Here is a 14,929-nt window from a genome sequence, read left to right as displayed (position 1 = left end):
AAGAACCTGAAGCTGGGGAACATATGGAAAAAAATGATCATGTTCAGCAAAAGGATAAGGTAAATATATATATGTTGTGAAAGAAAATAAAGCAATGGGTTGTCTTCTTATGTATTTTAAAATTTTGGATCTACTGCAGGAAGTTGAGCTTGAAGAAGAGGAAGAATTTGACGTATCTGACAAAGAAGAAAAACAAAAAAAGGAGAGAAGATCAAAACCAAAAACATGAGAAAAAGGTAAATATAATTCATTAATGATATTTATAAAATACTATCAATATCTAAGACTATATAATTACTTTATTTATTACAACCTGTTGATGAAGGAAAAAATTAGTTTATAGACACTACTTCTACCTCCAAATTTCTTCCTTTGTTATACCTCCAAATTTCTTCCTTTGTTATCTACTTTCTACCAGGGATTAAAAAACCAAGCGAATTTTTTAAATTAAAAAAACAAATAGCTTTCAAAAACTTATCTTTATTTTTGGAAATTGGCTAACAATCCAACATTGTACTTAATAAAGATGTGAATCATTGTAAGAAATGAGGAGTAGATAAGCTTAATTTTCAAAAAGAAAAAATAAAAAATGAAATGGTTAATAAATGAAAGGAGTAGAATTCTCAACTAAATTTCAAAAACAAAAACATGTTTTTGAAAACCATTTGTTTTAGTTTTAAAAAACTTAACTTGGTTTTTGACAACATTAATAGAAAGTATATAACAAACCAACGTATATTTAAAGGTCGGAGTCATGTCTATAAGCTTAAGTTTAAAAAATTTAAAAACATAAACAAAATGGTTACCAATCGTAGCCCAAGTAATAAAATTTCACAATTAACTTTGATAGAATTTTTATGACATAGATTAAATTGTTGAGTTTCCAAAATACAATTAGTTACCGAATGGGAGCTCAACAATGTAGACATCGTAGGCTTATGAACATATTAGATTCCCAATTAGTTTGTTGATATGCCCAAGTAAAAAGTTCTATTAAATCTTAATAATAAAAGGATTAAATTGTTGCAGATTTTAGATTAGTCGTAAATTGTTATAAAATTGAAACTAGAAAAACTAGATCATTAATTTTAAATCAAAAGTTAAGGCACTGATGTGTTAGTTGTTGTTTGAAACCAAAATACAATTTTAACAAAAGAGAAAACGAAGACTTTGGTGGAAGTTTAAGTTATGTTTAAGTTAACATGAATATTTCTTCCATAAGTAGATTGAAATAAATAAATAATAATAGAATCATTGCATGTAGTACATATATATGATAACGTTGCTTCGAATATACATACTAAGACGTTCTTTTTTCTATTATTTTCTTCGTTTTTCTTTCATTTTGTGGTAAGGCGTTTTTAAAGGCATTGTTATGGTAAGATAATAACAATGCATGCAAATGCTAACAAATACTTTTCCTCGTTCCTTGACAGCTCCATCATACAAAAAACAAAAAACAAAAGAAAAACAATAAAAAAAAAAAAAAAAAAAAAAAAAAAAAAAATTCAAAAGTGAGAACTTTATTAAGCAACAATATCCGTCTTCGAGTGCGTAAGAAAAGGTTTCCTCGAAGTTTAAAAAATGTATATATACATGTTAAGGCAATTATAATAGTTACTATGCCGAATATGATTAGGAGTGATTTTGAAATAAAATTATTTTTTATCCCGTTTAAAATCTTTGATAATTGAAAATTAATTTAATATTTAATTTTATATTTTTAGATGTAATTTTTATACAATAATTATCAAATTGATTTTTCTTTACTCCCTAAGGAAAAATACTTTGTTCATCTCTAAATAATATTTAATCTAATTTTGCTATATCTCTAAATAATATTTAATTTAATATAATAATATTTAATTTTTATTACATCTGGTAAATATTTTCATTGTTTTTATCCATATATGGAGACAATGCAAGTAAAATATAAAACATTAGAAATGAGGTTTAAAAATTATCTTTGGTAATTTTCATACTTCTTTTACTTTTAACCATTTTAGATTTTAAAATGTTGTTTATACAAAATTGGATTATAAATGTTCCTTCTTAATTTGAACTTCATTTTAATTTCTAAACTACATGTACAAAAATATGTATTAGTATATCATTATTAAAATTTTAAGCCAAATACAATAAATAATTTATGTTTCTTTGAATGAATAATTTTCCAGTTTAATTGTTGAAATTTTAAATTTGTTGGATTAGTCATAAGGACTCTCTTGGAACATTATGTAAATTTAAGAAAGTTCGGAGCAGATTTCTTCAAAACAAACACAATTATCCAAGTATTTCCATATATATTTAAAACTATTGTTACAAAACAAACATGATTATCTAAAGATATCAAATATCTGTAATTTCGGATATCTATAACTTTGAGCATATAAATATTTTGGTTATCTACATTTGAAAAAATAATTGATCCATGGCTCTTAAGATTTGAATTTGATTTCAATTTTATCCCTAGGTTTAAAAAATTTACAATTTTATTTATGATGTTTCAATTTAGTCTCTAAATTTCAAGATTCAAGTATAGTTTTAACCCCTTCATTAAACACTACTTTCCATCATTGAAGTTAATATCTATTAGTTAATTTTGAATAATTATGAAGTGAAAAATGAATATTAATCTCAATAGTGATGAAAATTAGTGAAACTTAATTTATTATAATTCTTGTAAACTACTTGATAGACATTAATACTCAAGATAACGAGTGAGTGTCTACTACTTTGTTTAAAAAAAAAAAAATGGGCAAAAGTACTAATATAAATGAAAGTTTATTTACAAAGTTCCATCTTAAGAAAACCCTAAAAGCCAGCTCTAAATGGTATGCCAGTTTCAGGCAACCAATGAGTCCCATTAATAAAGATTTCAACAGTAAAAGTTGCAACTTCTGTTGAACAATGTAATACATGAAAACCAGGCTAATTCACTCTTTGGGAAGTGTCAGCACCATAACCTCTATTGTTGTATTCTGCATAAAATAGTAGATTCTTTGGTACTCCCGGCCACTCCAACCATCCTTTTGGCTGAACCACTTCGTCAAGAAATGACTCTATGAATGTTACCATTGAAGACATTCTTCATGGCCGTCCAAGAAACACCATTACCTTGTCCTTACTTGATGCTATCTCCGGCGACACGGTCACATTGCAGTTTTGGAAGACAAAGCCGCTCGGAGTACCTCTAGCCTCTTTTGATTGTGCCGTTATGGTACTCTCAATGCTAAGTAATCGAGCATATATATTACAATCTTGAAATACTGTAAGTCCGTTTCCGAAAATGAAGTCAATGCTTCCATATATATCCCATTCTTTGAAAAATTGGGGAACTGATGCAGCAAAGAGAGTATCTTGATAACCCAAAAACACACACTTGTAATATGCTGTGTGTTTGGTTTGGTCATAAACAGCAATTGCTTGGCCCCCCTTTGGTCCAGCAGAGTTTTCAAAGGTCAAGAACTGAGCCATAAAGTTTTCTCCATTTACAGCTGTCAAAATCAATCGTTGTTTTAGTAATTAAGAAAATGTTTGTTCTTTAAAATCAAGCATAATTTCTCTCACATTCTTATAATATTTGAATTCTTAACCAAATTTTAAAAACAAAACCAATTTTTAAAAATTACATTTTTAGCTTTCAAAATTTCGCTTAATTTTTTGAAAGATTGATAAAAGATAGGTAATAAAATAAGAAATTTAAGTCTCGTTTAGTAACCATTTAGTTTTTATATTTAATAATTAAGTCTATTTTTTTCCAAATTGTTTATAATTATTTGTATCTATCTTAAGTACACGAGTTGAATTCTTAACAAAAATTTCAAAGACAAAAACAAGTTTTCTTAAATCTACTATTTTGTTTTGGAAATTTGACTTAGTGTTTTAACACATAGGTAAGAAGTAGGCAACAAAGCAAGAAATTTAGTGGTTGAATAAGTGCATTGCTTAGTTTTCAAAAATGAAAAACTTAAAACGAAATGGTTAACAAACAGGAACATTAGAGGAGAAAGTGGTGTTTATAAATTTAATTTTAAAAGATCAAAAACAAAAAACCAAATAGTTACCAAACAAACGAGCTAGGATTATGATGGAGAAGAATTGAAGTTTACTGAGAGTTGCAGTAGTTGCTGCGGAGAAACCAGTTGCATTACTTCGATTGTTAACAATTATGGTGGTAGAAGTATGATCCCCAATTAAAGCAATGAAAGTCTTTTGAGATGGAACTTGAACAATTTCGTTATAAATTCCAGGTTTCACGTGAATGTAAAACCTCGTCGTGCTAAAATTTGGTGCTGCTGCTATAGCATCATTAACTTTAACAAAATTTCCTGTACCATCTAAAGACACTGTGCAATTGAAACTAAAACAATCAGAGAATTCAATTGCAACAACCAACAAATACACTACAAAACCATAGCAAGTTTCAATAATGCCATTGTTAAGTTGAAAGTGATAGAGAAGATAATATAATATATGAACTACTTGGAATGCTATTTCTCTCACTTTGAATTTTTTAAAACAGGAAGCCTTGTGTATTTATAATGGGTGGCTGGTAAAACATTGCTTTGGTTTAATAAGCCAAATAATGTAGTGAATTAAATTAAGATAAATCTTTTAAAGGAAAAAGCTGGCTACATCAGAGCTTTTGCAATAAATATGACACATTTTGCTTGATTCAAATTATCCAAATTGCAAAATTATGTGATTAAATATATTTTCTATTAAATTTTATTATTATTGTTATAAAAAATTATATGTTATTAAATTTGTTCGTTGTTACCGAATGGTTTAATTTAAAGATCATATGTTCACAAATGTGTACAAGTATTGGATTTTTTTTTTTTTTTAATTATGTATATTTTCTTAACTCCGGATTGTATGGTTTTTCTTTTTTATTTTGATATAAATTTAATTCACACAATTTGTTCTCAATAGTTTGATCTTTCATCCATTTATAAAAGGAGTGTTTTTTGGATTTTTATTTTTTTTAAATGGAGAAAAATGGAAAGTCGGTTAAATAAAATGAAATTTGGATGGTTAAAACCTGTTTGATAACATTTTTGTGCCTTGTTTCCGATTTTCCATTTTCCATTTCTTATTTTCTAAAAACGAAAAATGAGAATATGTTCAGTAACCATTTATATTCTTATTTCTTTAAAAAATAATGAAAAAAATAAAAATAAAAGCTTGTTTAGTAACCATTTATTTATTGTTATTTTTCTCTTTTTATAGTTTAAATATAATTTAGTTATATAATTAAAAAAAAAACATAATATGCATCCAACATATTAAAACATTATCATAAACTTATACTATCTAATACAAATAAGTCTCGATGCAAAATTAATAAGAATAAAAAAATATTTATATTCTTCAAATGTTGCCAAAATTTAATTTGTAATTTTTTCTCCCACTCGAGACATTTGCATTAAATAATTTGTATACATATCCAACTCAATTATATTGGTATGTGAATGTTGTGGTAGCGTACTTCAACTGCCATGAAACTTATATTATTGAAGTAAAAGTTCGGAGTTCAAATTGTTGCTACTCCAATTATTGTCAAATGAAATTAATAATTATAATTTAAAGTGATATATATATATATATATATATATATATATATATTGCAGAATTTAAAATTTATGATTCAAATAATATATAAATATACATATTAAAACTAGATAAATAAAATTAACAAATAAGATAAATAATAGGTAACTTAAGTATATCTCTTCTTTATGCAAAATTAAGAATTAAATAAAATATGAAAAATTTAAGAAATAAAAATAATTTGTGTAGAAATAAAATAAAAATTTAATAAGTTATGTAGATAGAGAATTACAAAAATAAAATAGAACGAGAAGAAATAAATTATAGATATACTGAATTGTAGATGTCTAGTATATTTATATTACTATGTTTGTTTTGTCTGGGAATATTTTGATAACTGTCTCTGTTTTGTAGGATTTCTTCTCGGAAATATCTTAAACTTACATAATATTCCGATGATGTCCTTCTAACTATTTATAAATAATTAATTTGATATAATCTAAACTTATATAACATATATATTTTTTTTATGAATTTTATTTTTTTTAATTAATACAATTTGTATTAATTTTATATGTTCTTTTTCTCAACAAAATAATATATCATATTTTAAGATTTTTTATAAAATAAATATTAATTTATATTTGAATTTGATATAAGAATTACGATATAACAGAAAATATGATATATATGGTTGATCGTATTTATTTTACTTATATACTACAAATCAAGATTATTAGAATATGTAAAATAAAAAAATCTTGTATTCATATAAAGAGAAAATGAACAAGCTTATTTACAAATATAGCATAATGTCACTTTCTATCAATGATAGATTTTGATAGACTTCTATCATTGAGTTATAAAAGTTTATCGCGATCGATCATTTATAGATAGTTACATTTTGTTATACTTGAAAATATTTTCAGTAGTTTCACTATTTAAAACAATTACTAATTAGAAAAAAGGAAGGACAAAAATATAAAATTGAGATGCCCTCAATTCGAGAATCTGAAAAATCCATAGTTGAGGCAGACGTCCAAAACTATCGAGAAGCCATCAGGAAAGACATCCTAGATGCCTGAAAGTAGAGATATCAAGACATCTTATAATAATATTGCAAAACAAACACGGTAATCTAAACAAACGATCCCTCAAGGACAAGCACATGCATGACTGTGACAATTTCAGAGTTTGGAAAAAAAATCATTTGTTTAAATATATAAAAGTAGAAACAGAACAAGGGAAACTACTTTTGACCCATTTTGTAGTTTCTCAATTTTGGCCCATTTTTTGGAAATACTTTTCAAAATCTAGAAATAAGAAACGAAAATGGTTATCAAACAAATATGTTTCTTGAAAAGTGAAAACAAGAACTAAAAGTAGGAAAGAACTTTAAATAATCTAGAAACAATAAATCTTTTTCTTGAAAATGGTTATAAAACAAATCTGTTCCCTGACAATTATTAGTATTCGTATTCATATTGGATTAGATAGATGACATTTTTTTTAATGTATTACACTCATTTATTTGATAACAAAGATATCTGTGGTTTTTTTAATATAGATATCAAATCCTTCCATTTACGACTTTACTGACGAATATTTTCATCCTTATGATTATATGCAGTTTGTACATCATTATTACCTTGGGATAATTTATAGATATCATAGGTCAATATGTTTATATATATATATATCATGGCAATATTATAATGATACATGAATTCCATACAATATATAATGGTTGGAGAAAAAAATTTGCATACAATATATAGGGAAATTACAGGTCCTTGTAGAAGTTATATACAATGCACAATATTTTACTTTCTTTGTTAAAAACATAAGAATTTGATTTTTCTTGTTTAAAATTAAAATACTAAGACAGAGAAAAAAAATCTTAAGAAAAGAAAAAGACAAAAATGAGAAAACAGTTGAACTCCTTTCTGCAACCACTCTCTCTTCCATCCAAGTGTATGGATGACCATCTAGAACTATTTTTTTTTTTTCTTCTTCTTTTGGAAGATGACATTTTCTAGAAGTTAAATATCTATATGATATACTTATATGGAAATAATATAATGAGCAAGATTTTATTTGCTTTGTGGAAATAATAGTAAAACCGACGAAACCAAACTAACTATCACTCTTGATTTTCAATAACTTCACTCACTAACAGTTGGTAGGGTCGAGTTTACCGTCGCCCTTAAACCGTTGCTACACAAATAATATTTATAAATCACCAAGTTAAATACTTATACTAACTAATAGTATAAGCGGTAAATCCGGGGTCGAACCTTAGGAAAGCGTAGAAGATTAGTTCATCGAAGCTCGTTTTCAGTTAAAGAGATAAATGGAGGAGGGGGAGAGGGGCGGTTGGTGGGGAATGATAAATGAAATTGCATAAAATAGAGTGCAAGAAAAGTAAAGATAGAACCGCAATTAATCAAGATATCTTAGCTTAGAGGAGTGGATTCACCCAATGTAATTTTGATCGTTGAATCAATTTATGACTTAAACTTCTTGTTTATGCCGAGCCCAAATGATTGAAATCCCAACCAATGGTTCTAATTATCTAATTAATGAAAATGTACAGGAAAAAATCCACTTCATACAAATTGACCAATCACATTAAGTTTTAGGGATTACACTAAAGTAAATGTTTAACTTCCAACGTCTAATCAAACAAACAATATGGTCTTTCTCTAGGTTGCTAGGAAAGGTCCTTTTTGCCTAATTAACCTATTGCTTCCATTGGGATTAACTTATAATTATATGTCACATATTACAAATTAATGACAAAGCATTAGAATTACACAACAAAATCATTGGGCGCCAATCAACAATTAGAATCATGTAATTCATAAATATAAATTCGAATTAAAACCCATAGACAAGTTCATATACATCAATAAATCGAAATCTCAAAAAATTACATCAACTTCCTCCGAATCCTAAGCTAAGAAACCAAAATCTTACCTTCCCATGGAGATGCAGAAGCTACAATTCGGCATCTACTGGATAAATTACTAAAAAGAAGGCCCAAAACACAAATTGAAAGAGAGAAGAAAGGGGAAATTCAGCTAGAGGCCGAAGGTGGGTGTCCTCCTTCTGACCTGAAGCAAAGAAACATATATATAGGGCAGCATTGTAGCGTTGCAACGCTGCACAGATGAGCATTGCAATGTTACTCTGCCTTGCAACTCGCTTCCGTCGTCAACTCGTAGCATTGCAACGCTAGACTGTTTTACCGAAAATAGGTAGCTACTACCTTATAGCGTTGCAACGCTTCATCCAAGGGTGTTTTCGTCCGTTCACGTCCTTTTGAAGCCCTGTTGCTTAAATTAGCTCCTAATTGCTCCAAATTAACCTCAAATAGCTCGTAACGACTGATTCTACCTCCAAGATGCTCGATACCTACAAAATAATCAAATAAACACATTAAACATAGTAACAACCTAGAATTAAAAAGACGAAAATAACACATTTTTGGTGCTATCAACAATCAACTATAACGACCACATCCGGCGACAACTCCGATTACCACCTCATCGCAACCATTTTGAATTACCAATTCCAGTTGCTAACTCCAACAAAGACTACCTCCAACTCCCAACTTTGGTTTTGGTCCTTAATCTCAAATTAATTAATTAATATGTTGATGATAACAAATTTGCTTTTATTTATTAACAATTTGAGTGTGCTGAAGTATTTATTGTGTATAGCTTGGAACAACGGTTCCAACATATTTTGTATCACTCAAATCAGAATTCAAACGAAGAAGATATGGTCGAAACAAACTTAACACAAAAATCCTGAATGATGACATGGAAAATTTTTTCTCATCAAAAGTGACCAAATGAAAAGTGTCACTAGGAGCAATGAAGTAGTAACAAATGATGGACTTTTTTATTCTTTTGAATGGTTCTTAAAAGAAAATGAATTTAAAAATATAAATTTAATATTATTTTAAGTTTGTGTTAGCAGCTAGTTTTAAACACATAGAAATTTGATTCCTTCTAGTATGACCCAAGATTTAACAAAATCTTGACCAAACTGGCTTTAGCTATAAGTTTCATGATCTCTATAGAGTCCTGAGCTCTGTTGGAAAGTTCTTTTTTAGCAAAAATCATTCTCTTAACCACAAACTTCCAAAAAGCAGAACTTTCCTCATAATGAAGAGAGAAATCCATCAAGTGGAGCTGGGGTCACAACTGTAGTGGCAAGCTTCTCAACCGTCGCTCTTTAGGGGACTCAGACATCTTTTCAACATCTTCTTCATCAGAACTGTCTTTGGATGACTCAGAACTAGTACTTGCATCTCCTGCAACATTTTTTATCTTGGATAACAATTGACTTAAGGGCACATCATCCTAAGAAGAATCCTCGTATAAATGAGAATCATCAAAGGGTTTCGCAAAACATTCACCAGTATTTATTTGACCAGAGTCAACATTTGTTCTATCTATTTCAAAACTCTCTCTAACCACCTTCTTCATAGTCTCAACCGTAGGTAACTGATCAACAGACCTTTTAGTTACTTGTTCATTCATCTCTTCATTTTTATCAGAAACACAAGCAAAATCAGATGCAGTCAATCGAAGAATAGAATCAGTTAGTTTAACAGTAGATACATTCATCTCAACATCAATATTAAAACTCAACCCAGAGTCGTGCACAATAGGATCAATTAATTCAGATGGACTAATCACATTAGATAGAGAATCACAACTATCTTTAGCAACTTTTGTGGGAATATGTTCAGTGATAAGATCCTCATGACCCGAGACGGAAGGAATTTCAGAAACCTTAACTTGTTTACTATAGGGTTCACCACTATCATGCATGTACCTTATTTCAATGCGATTAACCACCCGATAGTCCTAATAAGACTCGAATGAACTAATAGAAGATGATTTATTTGATTCGGCCAGAATATTCTTATTTGATCCCATCAATCAATCATAGCCAGGGCAGTCGTAGGCAACAAGTTGATTTTCCTCTTAGCAGTGATAGAAAAGCGAACATTTGATCTCTTTAGTTTAACCGAACGCGCACAGCAAGTTTATCTTTTAAGGGAGAATAAAACTCTCGCATGTGAACATCATATGCATTGGTTGTTGTTGCTGGAACGTCTTCTTCAACAACCCTCTTTTTGTTCGCTTTTTCTTTCTAACATACCAACTTCGAATCAGGAACATAGGGTTTCTTTCAAGTATTTACCATTATTTAGAGACAATATTCAAAGCAGTGCACCAGAGTAGTTTGAAATACGTGGGAAGAAGATGAACAACCACGTTGAGGAAGATAGCGTCTTAATTAATAACTGCCACTTATTTAAATTCAAATTTATATTAATTTTATTATTAGACAGATCGTGGGCTGTCATCAGATTTCCATTAATGGGCTTGTTAATAACACCAAAAATGTATTATCTTAATGTCTCTAATCTAGCTCGTTTCGGATGTTTAATGTGCTTATATGATTATATTCATAGGATCACGAGTAATTCATGCATCATGGGATATTATGGGCCACTCAAGGTAAATTTGGAGCAATGAAGAGCTAAATTGAACAACAAGACTTCAATGAGTCAAAATTATGAAAATGCCCCTAAGGAAAGTGGCAGCACCCTACGTGGTCTTGTGCACTGTGTTTGAATGCTGAACATGCGCATGGCAAGAGCACCGCAACACTCCGAAGATTGACGAAGGCACGTGGACAATGCACAACATCGATGCACCCTTGCACTTCGATAAAAAGGCCAGCGATGATATGGATTTGTTTCTTAATTTTTAGGGCACATTATCAACCTCCCCAGCATCCAGTCAAATTTCTCCCTCTTTTCTCTCTTTCACTTATATTTTTCTTCCTTTTTCCTCATGTAATCGATAAAAATGATGCTGAGTTTTGTCTTTTTTATCTCCATGGGAAGGTAAGAGCTAGTTTTCAAGTTTAGGGAATTCTTTAACAATGTGAATTTTGGGAGATTTATTTTAATGTAATTCTCATATCTTGACTATGGGTTTATTTTAATTTCCTTAATCAATTGCATTTTCTCTTAATTGTCTGACAAACTACTTGAGGATTTGTGATTGAATGCTTAGGGTTAACTTACAATATGTGATATGAAATTGTTGGTTAATCCATGAGAAGCAATAGGTTAGTTAGGCTTGCGATTTGTAATTGATAATGAAGAGTATTGCCTTACCGATCTAGAGAAAACCGTATTGAATGTTTAGTTAGACAATGGAAATTAAATGTTCATCCTAGTATAATTTCTAGCATGTAATGTAGTTAGTTAAATATGTTTATTATGGATTCATTTAAGCATGTTTAGTTAACTAGATGATTAGGACCATTGGTTTGATTTTCAACTAATTGGGATAGGCATAGACAAGCAAGATTTTGTTTTAATAATTAAATGAATGAAATTACATTAGTTCACTCCATTCCCCTAAGCTAGAACGTCTTTGTCGATTACATTTCTATCCTTTACTTTCTTTCATTTTATTTTCTATGCGTTTCAAATATCAATTCATGTCAATCCTTCCCCCCCCCCCCCCCCCCCCCATTTACCACTTTATCTGAAATTAGGTTTTGAAGAACTAATCTCCGTACTTCCCTATAGTTCAACCCGGACTTGCTACTTGTGCTACTTAGTAGTATAAGTAGTTAGTGAATTATAAATATTATTTGATTTGGATTGAAAGGTTTACAACGCCCTTTTGGCCTAATCACTTGTCAATAACCAAGGCCCAAACCTATAAGAAACAACACAATTTAATTAATTACTATAAATTAATTTTACACAGGCCTAAACTTGCTCTTAAGGCTTCAAATTAGAGGACATCAAGAGCTTTTGCACAAATACCGGTAAGTTGATTCTTAGTTCTAATATGTTCAAGCACAATTTGTTTATTTTCAACTAGATCACGAATGAAATAATATCAAATATTAATATGTTTGGTACAAATGGGTTGTATGTTGATTGCACTAAGGTTTTCACAATAAAGAGTCATGGCTTCCCGAGGCACATCATATTCTTTTAACATTTGTTTCATCAACATTAATTGATTATAACTACTTCCTGTGGCAATGCATTCAGCCTCTACAGTAGATAAAGAAACACAATTTTATTTCTTGCTTAACCAAGATTTTATATTGTTTCTAAGAAAGAAACATCCTTTTAAAGTGCTCTTCCTAACTTCAGAACTCATTGCCCAATCAGCAGTGAACTACTTGTGTCTAAGGTACAAAAGAGCCCATAATCATTGTCCCATTGATATACTTGATTATCCTCTTTACACTGATGAGATGATTAGATTTGGGACAATATTGATATCAAGTACAAACCCCAATGGAAAATGCAATATTGGATCTACTGGTGGTAAGATACAATAAGCTTCCAATGATACTTCTATACAAGCTTTCATCGACAATGTTTCCTTCTGCATTCTTGGAGACCTTAGAGTGAGTGGGAGCCTTTTGCATTCTTAGGGACCTTAGAGTGAGTGGGAGCTAGGGTACGTTTGATACTTTCCTTTTTAAGCACGAATTTCATGACAATGCTTCTAGCATATTTACTCTGAGAGATAGATATGCATTCTTCTAGTTGTCTTATCTGAGAACCCAAAAAAGAAGTCAATTCTCCTATCATACTCATTTTGAACACTTTCTTCATTTGTTCTACAAATAGGTCAACCATTTTCTAAGGGCATCCCTCCAAAAATAATATCATCAATATATATTTGAATAATAACGAAATCCTTATCATATTTTTTGACAAACAGTGTTTTATCAACTTCTCCTCTTCTATAGCAATTCTCATAAAGAAGTTGAATCAATTGTTCATACCAAGCCCTCAGTGCCTGTTTTAAGACCATATAGGGCTTTCTGAGTTCGTATACATAATCAGGATGAGAGGGATCAATAAATACATTTGGCTTCTCAATATACACTTGCTCATTCAAGTACCCATTTAAGAAGGTACTCTTCACATCCATCTAAAATAATTTGAATTTCTATAAGCATGTGATACCTAGAAGTAGTCTAATAGCTTCAAGTCGAGCCATAGGGACAAATGTTTCATCAGAATCTACACCTTCAATTTGAGTATATCCTTGAACAATCAAACGAGCTCTTTTCCTGGTGAAATTTCCATTCTCATAAGATTTGTTTTTTAAAATCCACTTTCTTCCTATAACATTAGCATTTTTTTGGATGAGGAACAAGAGTCTAAATGTCATTCCATACAAATTAACTAAGCTTCTCTTGCATGGCATTCACCTACACTCATCAACAAGAGGTAAAACAGACGTTACTTATCATCTCAGGATACTTAACTTTATCTTTTCTCCTAATGGAAACCCCTTCTTCTAAACTTTCAATTATATTAGTGGCAGGATGATTTTTACAAAATCTACTTAAGGGTCGCCTCTCAATGACTTCATGTTCTTTAGTTACAACCTCGTTATTCTCATTTTTGCTTCTAGAGCACTTGTCAGAGGACTTGTCCCGCGCACTTGTACTAACAATAGGTAGCATGCTATTTTCTTCTTCCTCAAGAATAGTAACAGAAACGTCCGACACATCATCAATCAAAACATTTATAGATTCCACAACACATCGAGCACACTTTATTCTACATGCGTAGGCCCTACTATTAGTAAAATAACCTAAAAATATGCCTTCATCAGATTTGAAATCCCACCTTCTATCTGGTGTCCCAATCTATCAAGATATAATACTTGCCAAATATATGGAAATATTTGACATTAGGTTTCCTCCCCTCCCATATTTCATCATTCGTGCTAGAGGATCCTGAACGCAAAGCAACAAGGTTGTGGATATCACATGTAGTACTCATTACTTTAGCCCAAATGTGAAGGGGCAAATTTTTAGCATGGAACATGGTTCTAGCCATCTCTTAGAAAGTATGATTTTTCCATTCTACAACCCCATTTTACTTAGTAGTAACCAAGGCAGAAAATTCATGATGAATACCATCAGAAATACGTAACTTGTTGAACTAAGAATTTTCAAATTCTCGACTATTAAATACGTAACTTGTTAATCTGAGATTTTTAAAATTCTTGACTGTGATCATTTCTAAAGAAAATATCAGTCAAATTCTTTTCTCTTTAAACTTGAAGACATAATGCTTAAAAGAAAGTAAAGGTTTCAGATTTTTCATGTAGACGGTGCACCCAGATGTATCTAGAGTGATCATCAACATGAATATGAATGTACCTTTTTCTGTTGAGACTCTCAATTTGCATAGGGCCCATAAGCTCGAAAGGTAGTTGGTCGGTTGTTGGATTCACCATCGTTCGTGAACCTGTGCCTACACAAATAAAAATGTGTATGCACC

The 14,929-nt window shown here is 30.1% G+C and overlaps 1 protein-coding gene across 1 annotated transcript; it reads right to left on the bottom strand.

The window, feature by feature from the left end:
• Nucleotides 1-3,090: 3,090 nt before the first annotated feature.
• Nucleotides 3,091-9,749, bottom strand: LOC120079136 (putative pectinesterase 56). The gene is made up of 5 exons (XM_090314329.1): nt 9,614-9,749; nt 8,828-8,973; nt 5,048-5,105; nt 4,113-4,349; nt 3,091-3,497 (listed from the first exon to the last, which is right to left on the bottom strand). The coding sequence occupies exons 1-5, from the start codon at nt 9,747-9,749 to the stop codon at nt 3,091-3,093; spliced, it is 984 nt and encodes a 327-aa protein (XP_090170455.1).
• Nucleotides 9,750-14,929: the final 5,180 nt, after the last annotated feature.

Source organism: Benincasa hispida, chromosome 6, assembly GCF_027475165.1.
Source record: "Benincasa hispida cultivar pf3 chromosome 6, pf3_genome.v1.1, whole genome shotgun sequence".
NCBI lineage: Eukaryota > Viridiplantae > Streptophyta > Magnoliopsida > Cucurbitales > Cucurbitaceae > Benincasa > Benincasa hispida.
Note: the sequence above shows the minus strand (reverse complement) of the source record. Positions and strands in the feature narration are given on the sequence as shown.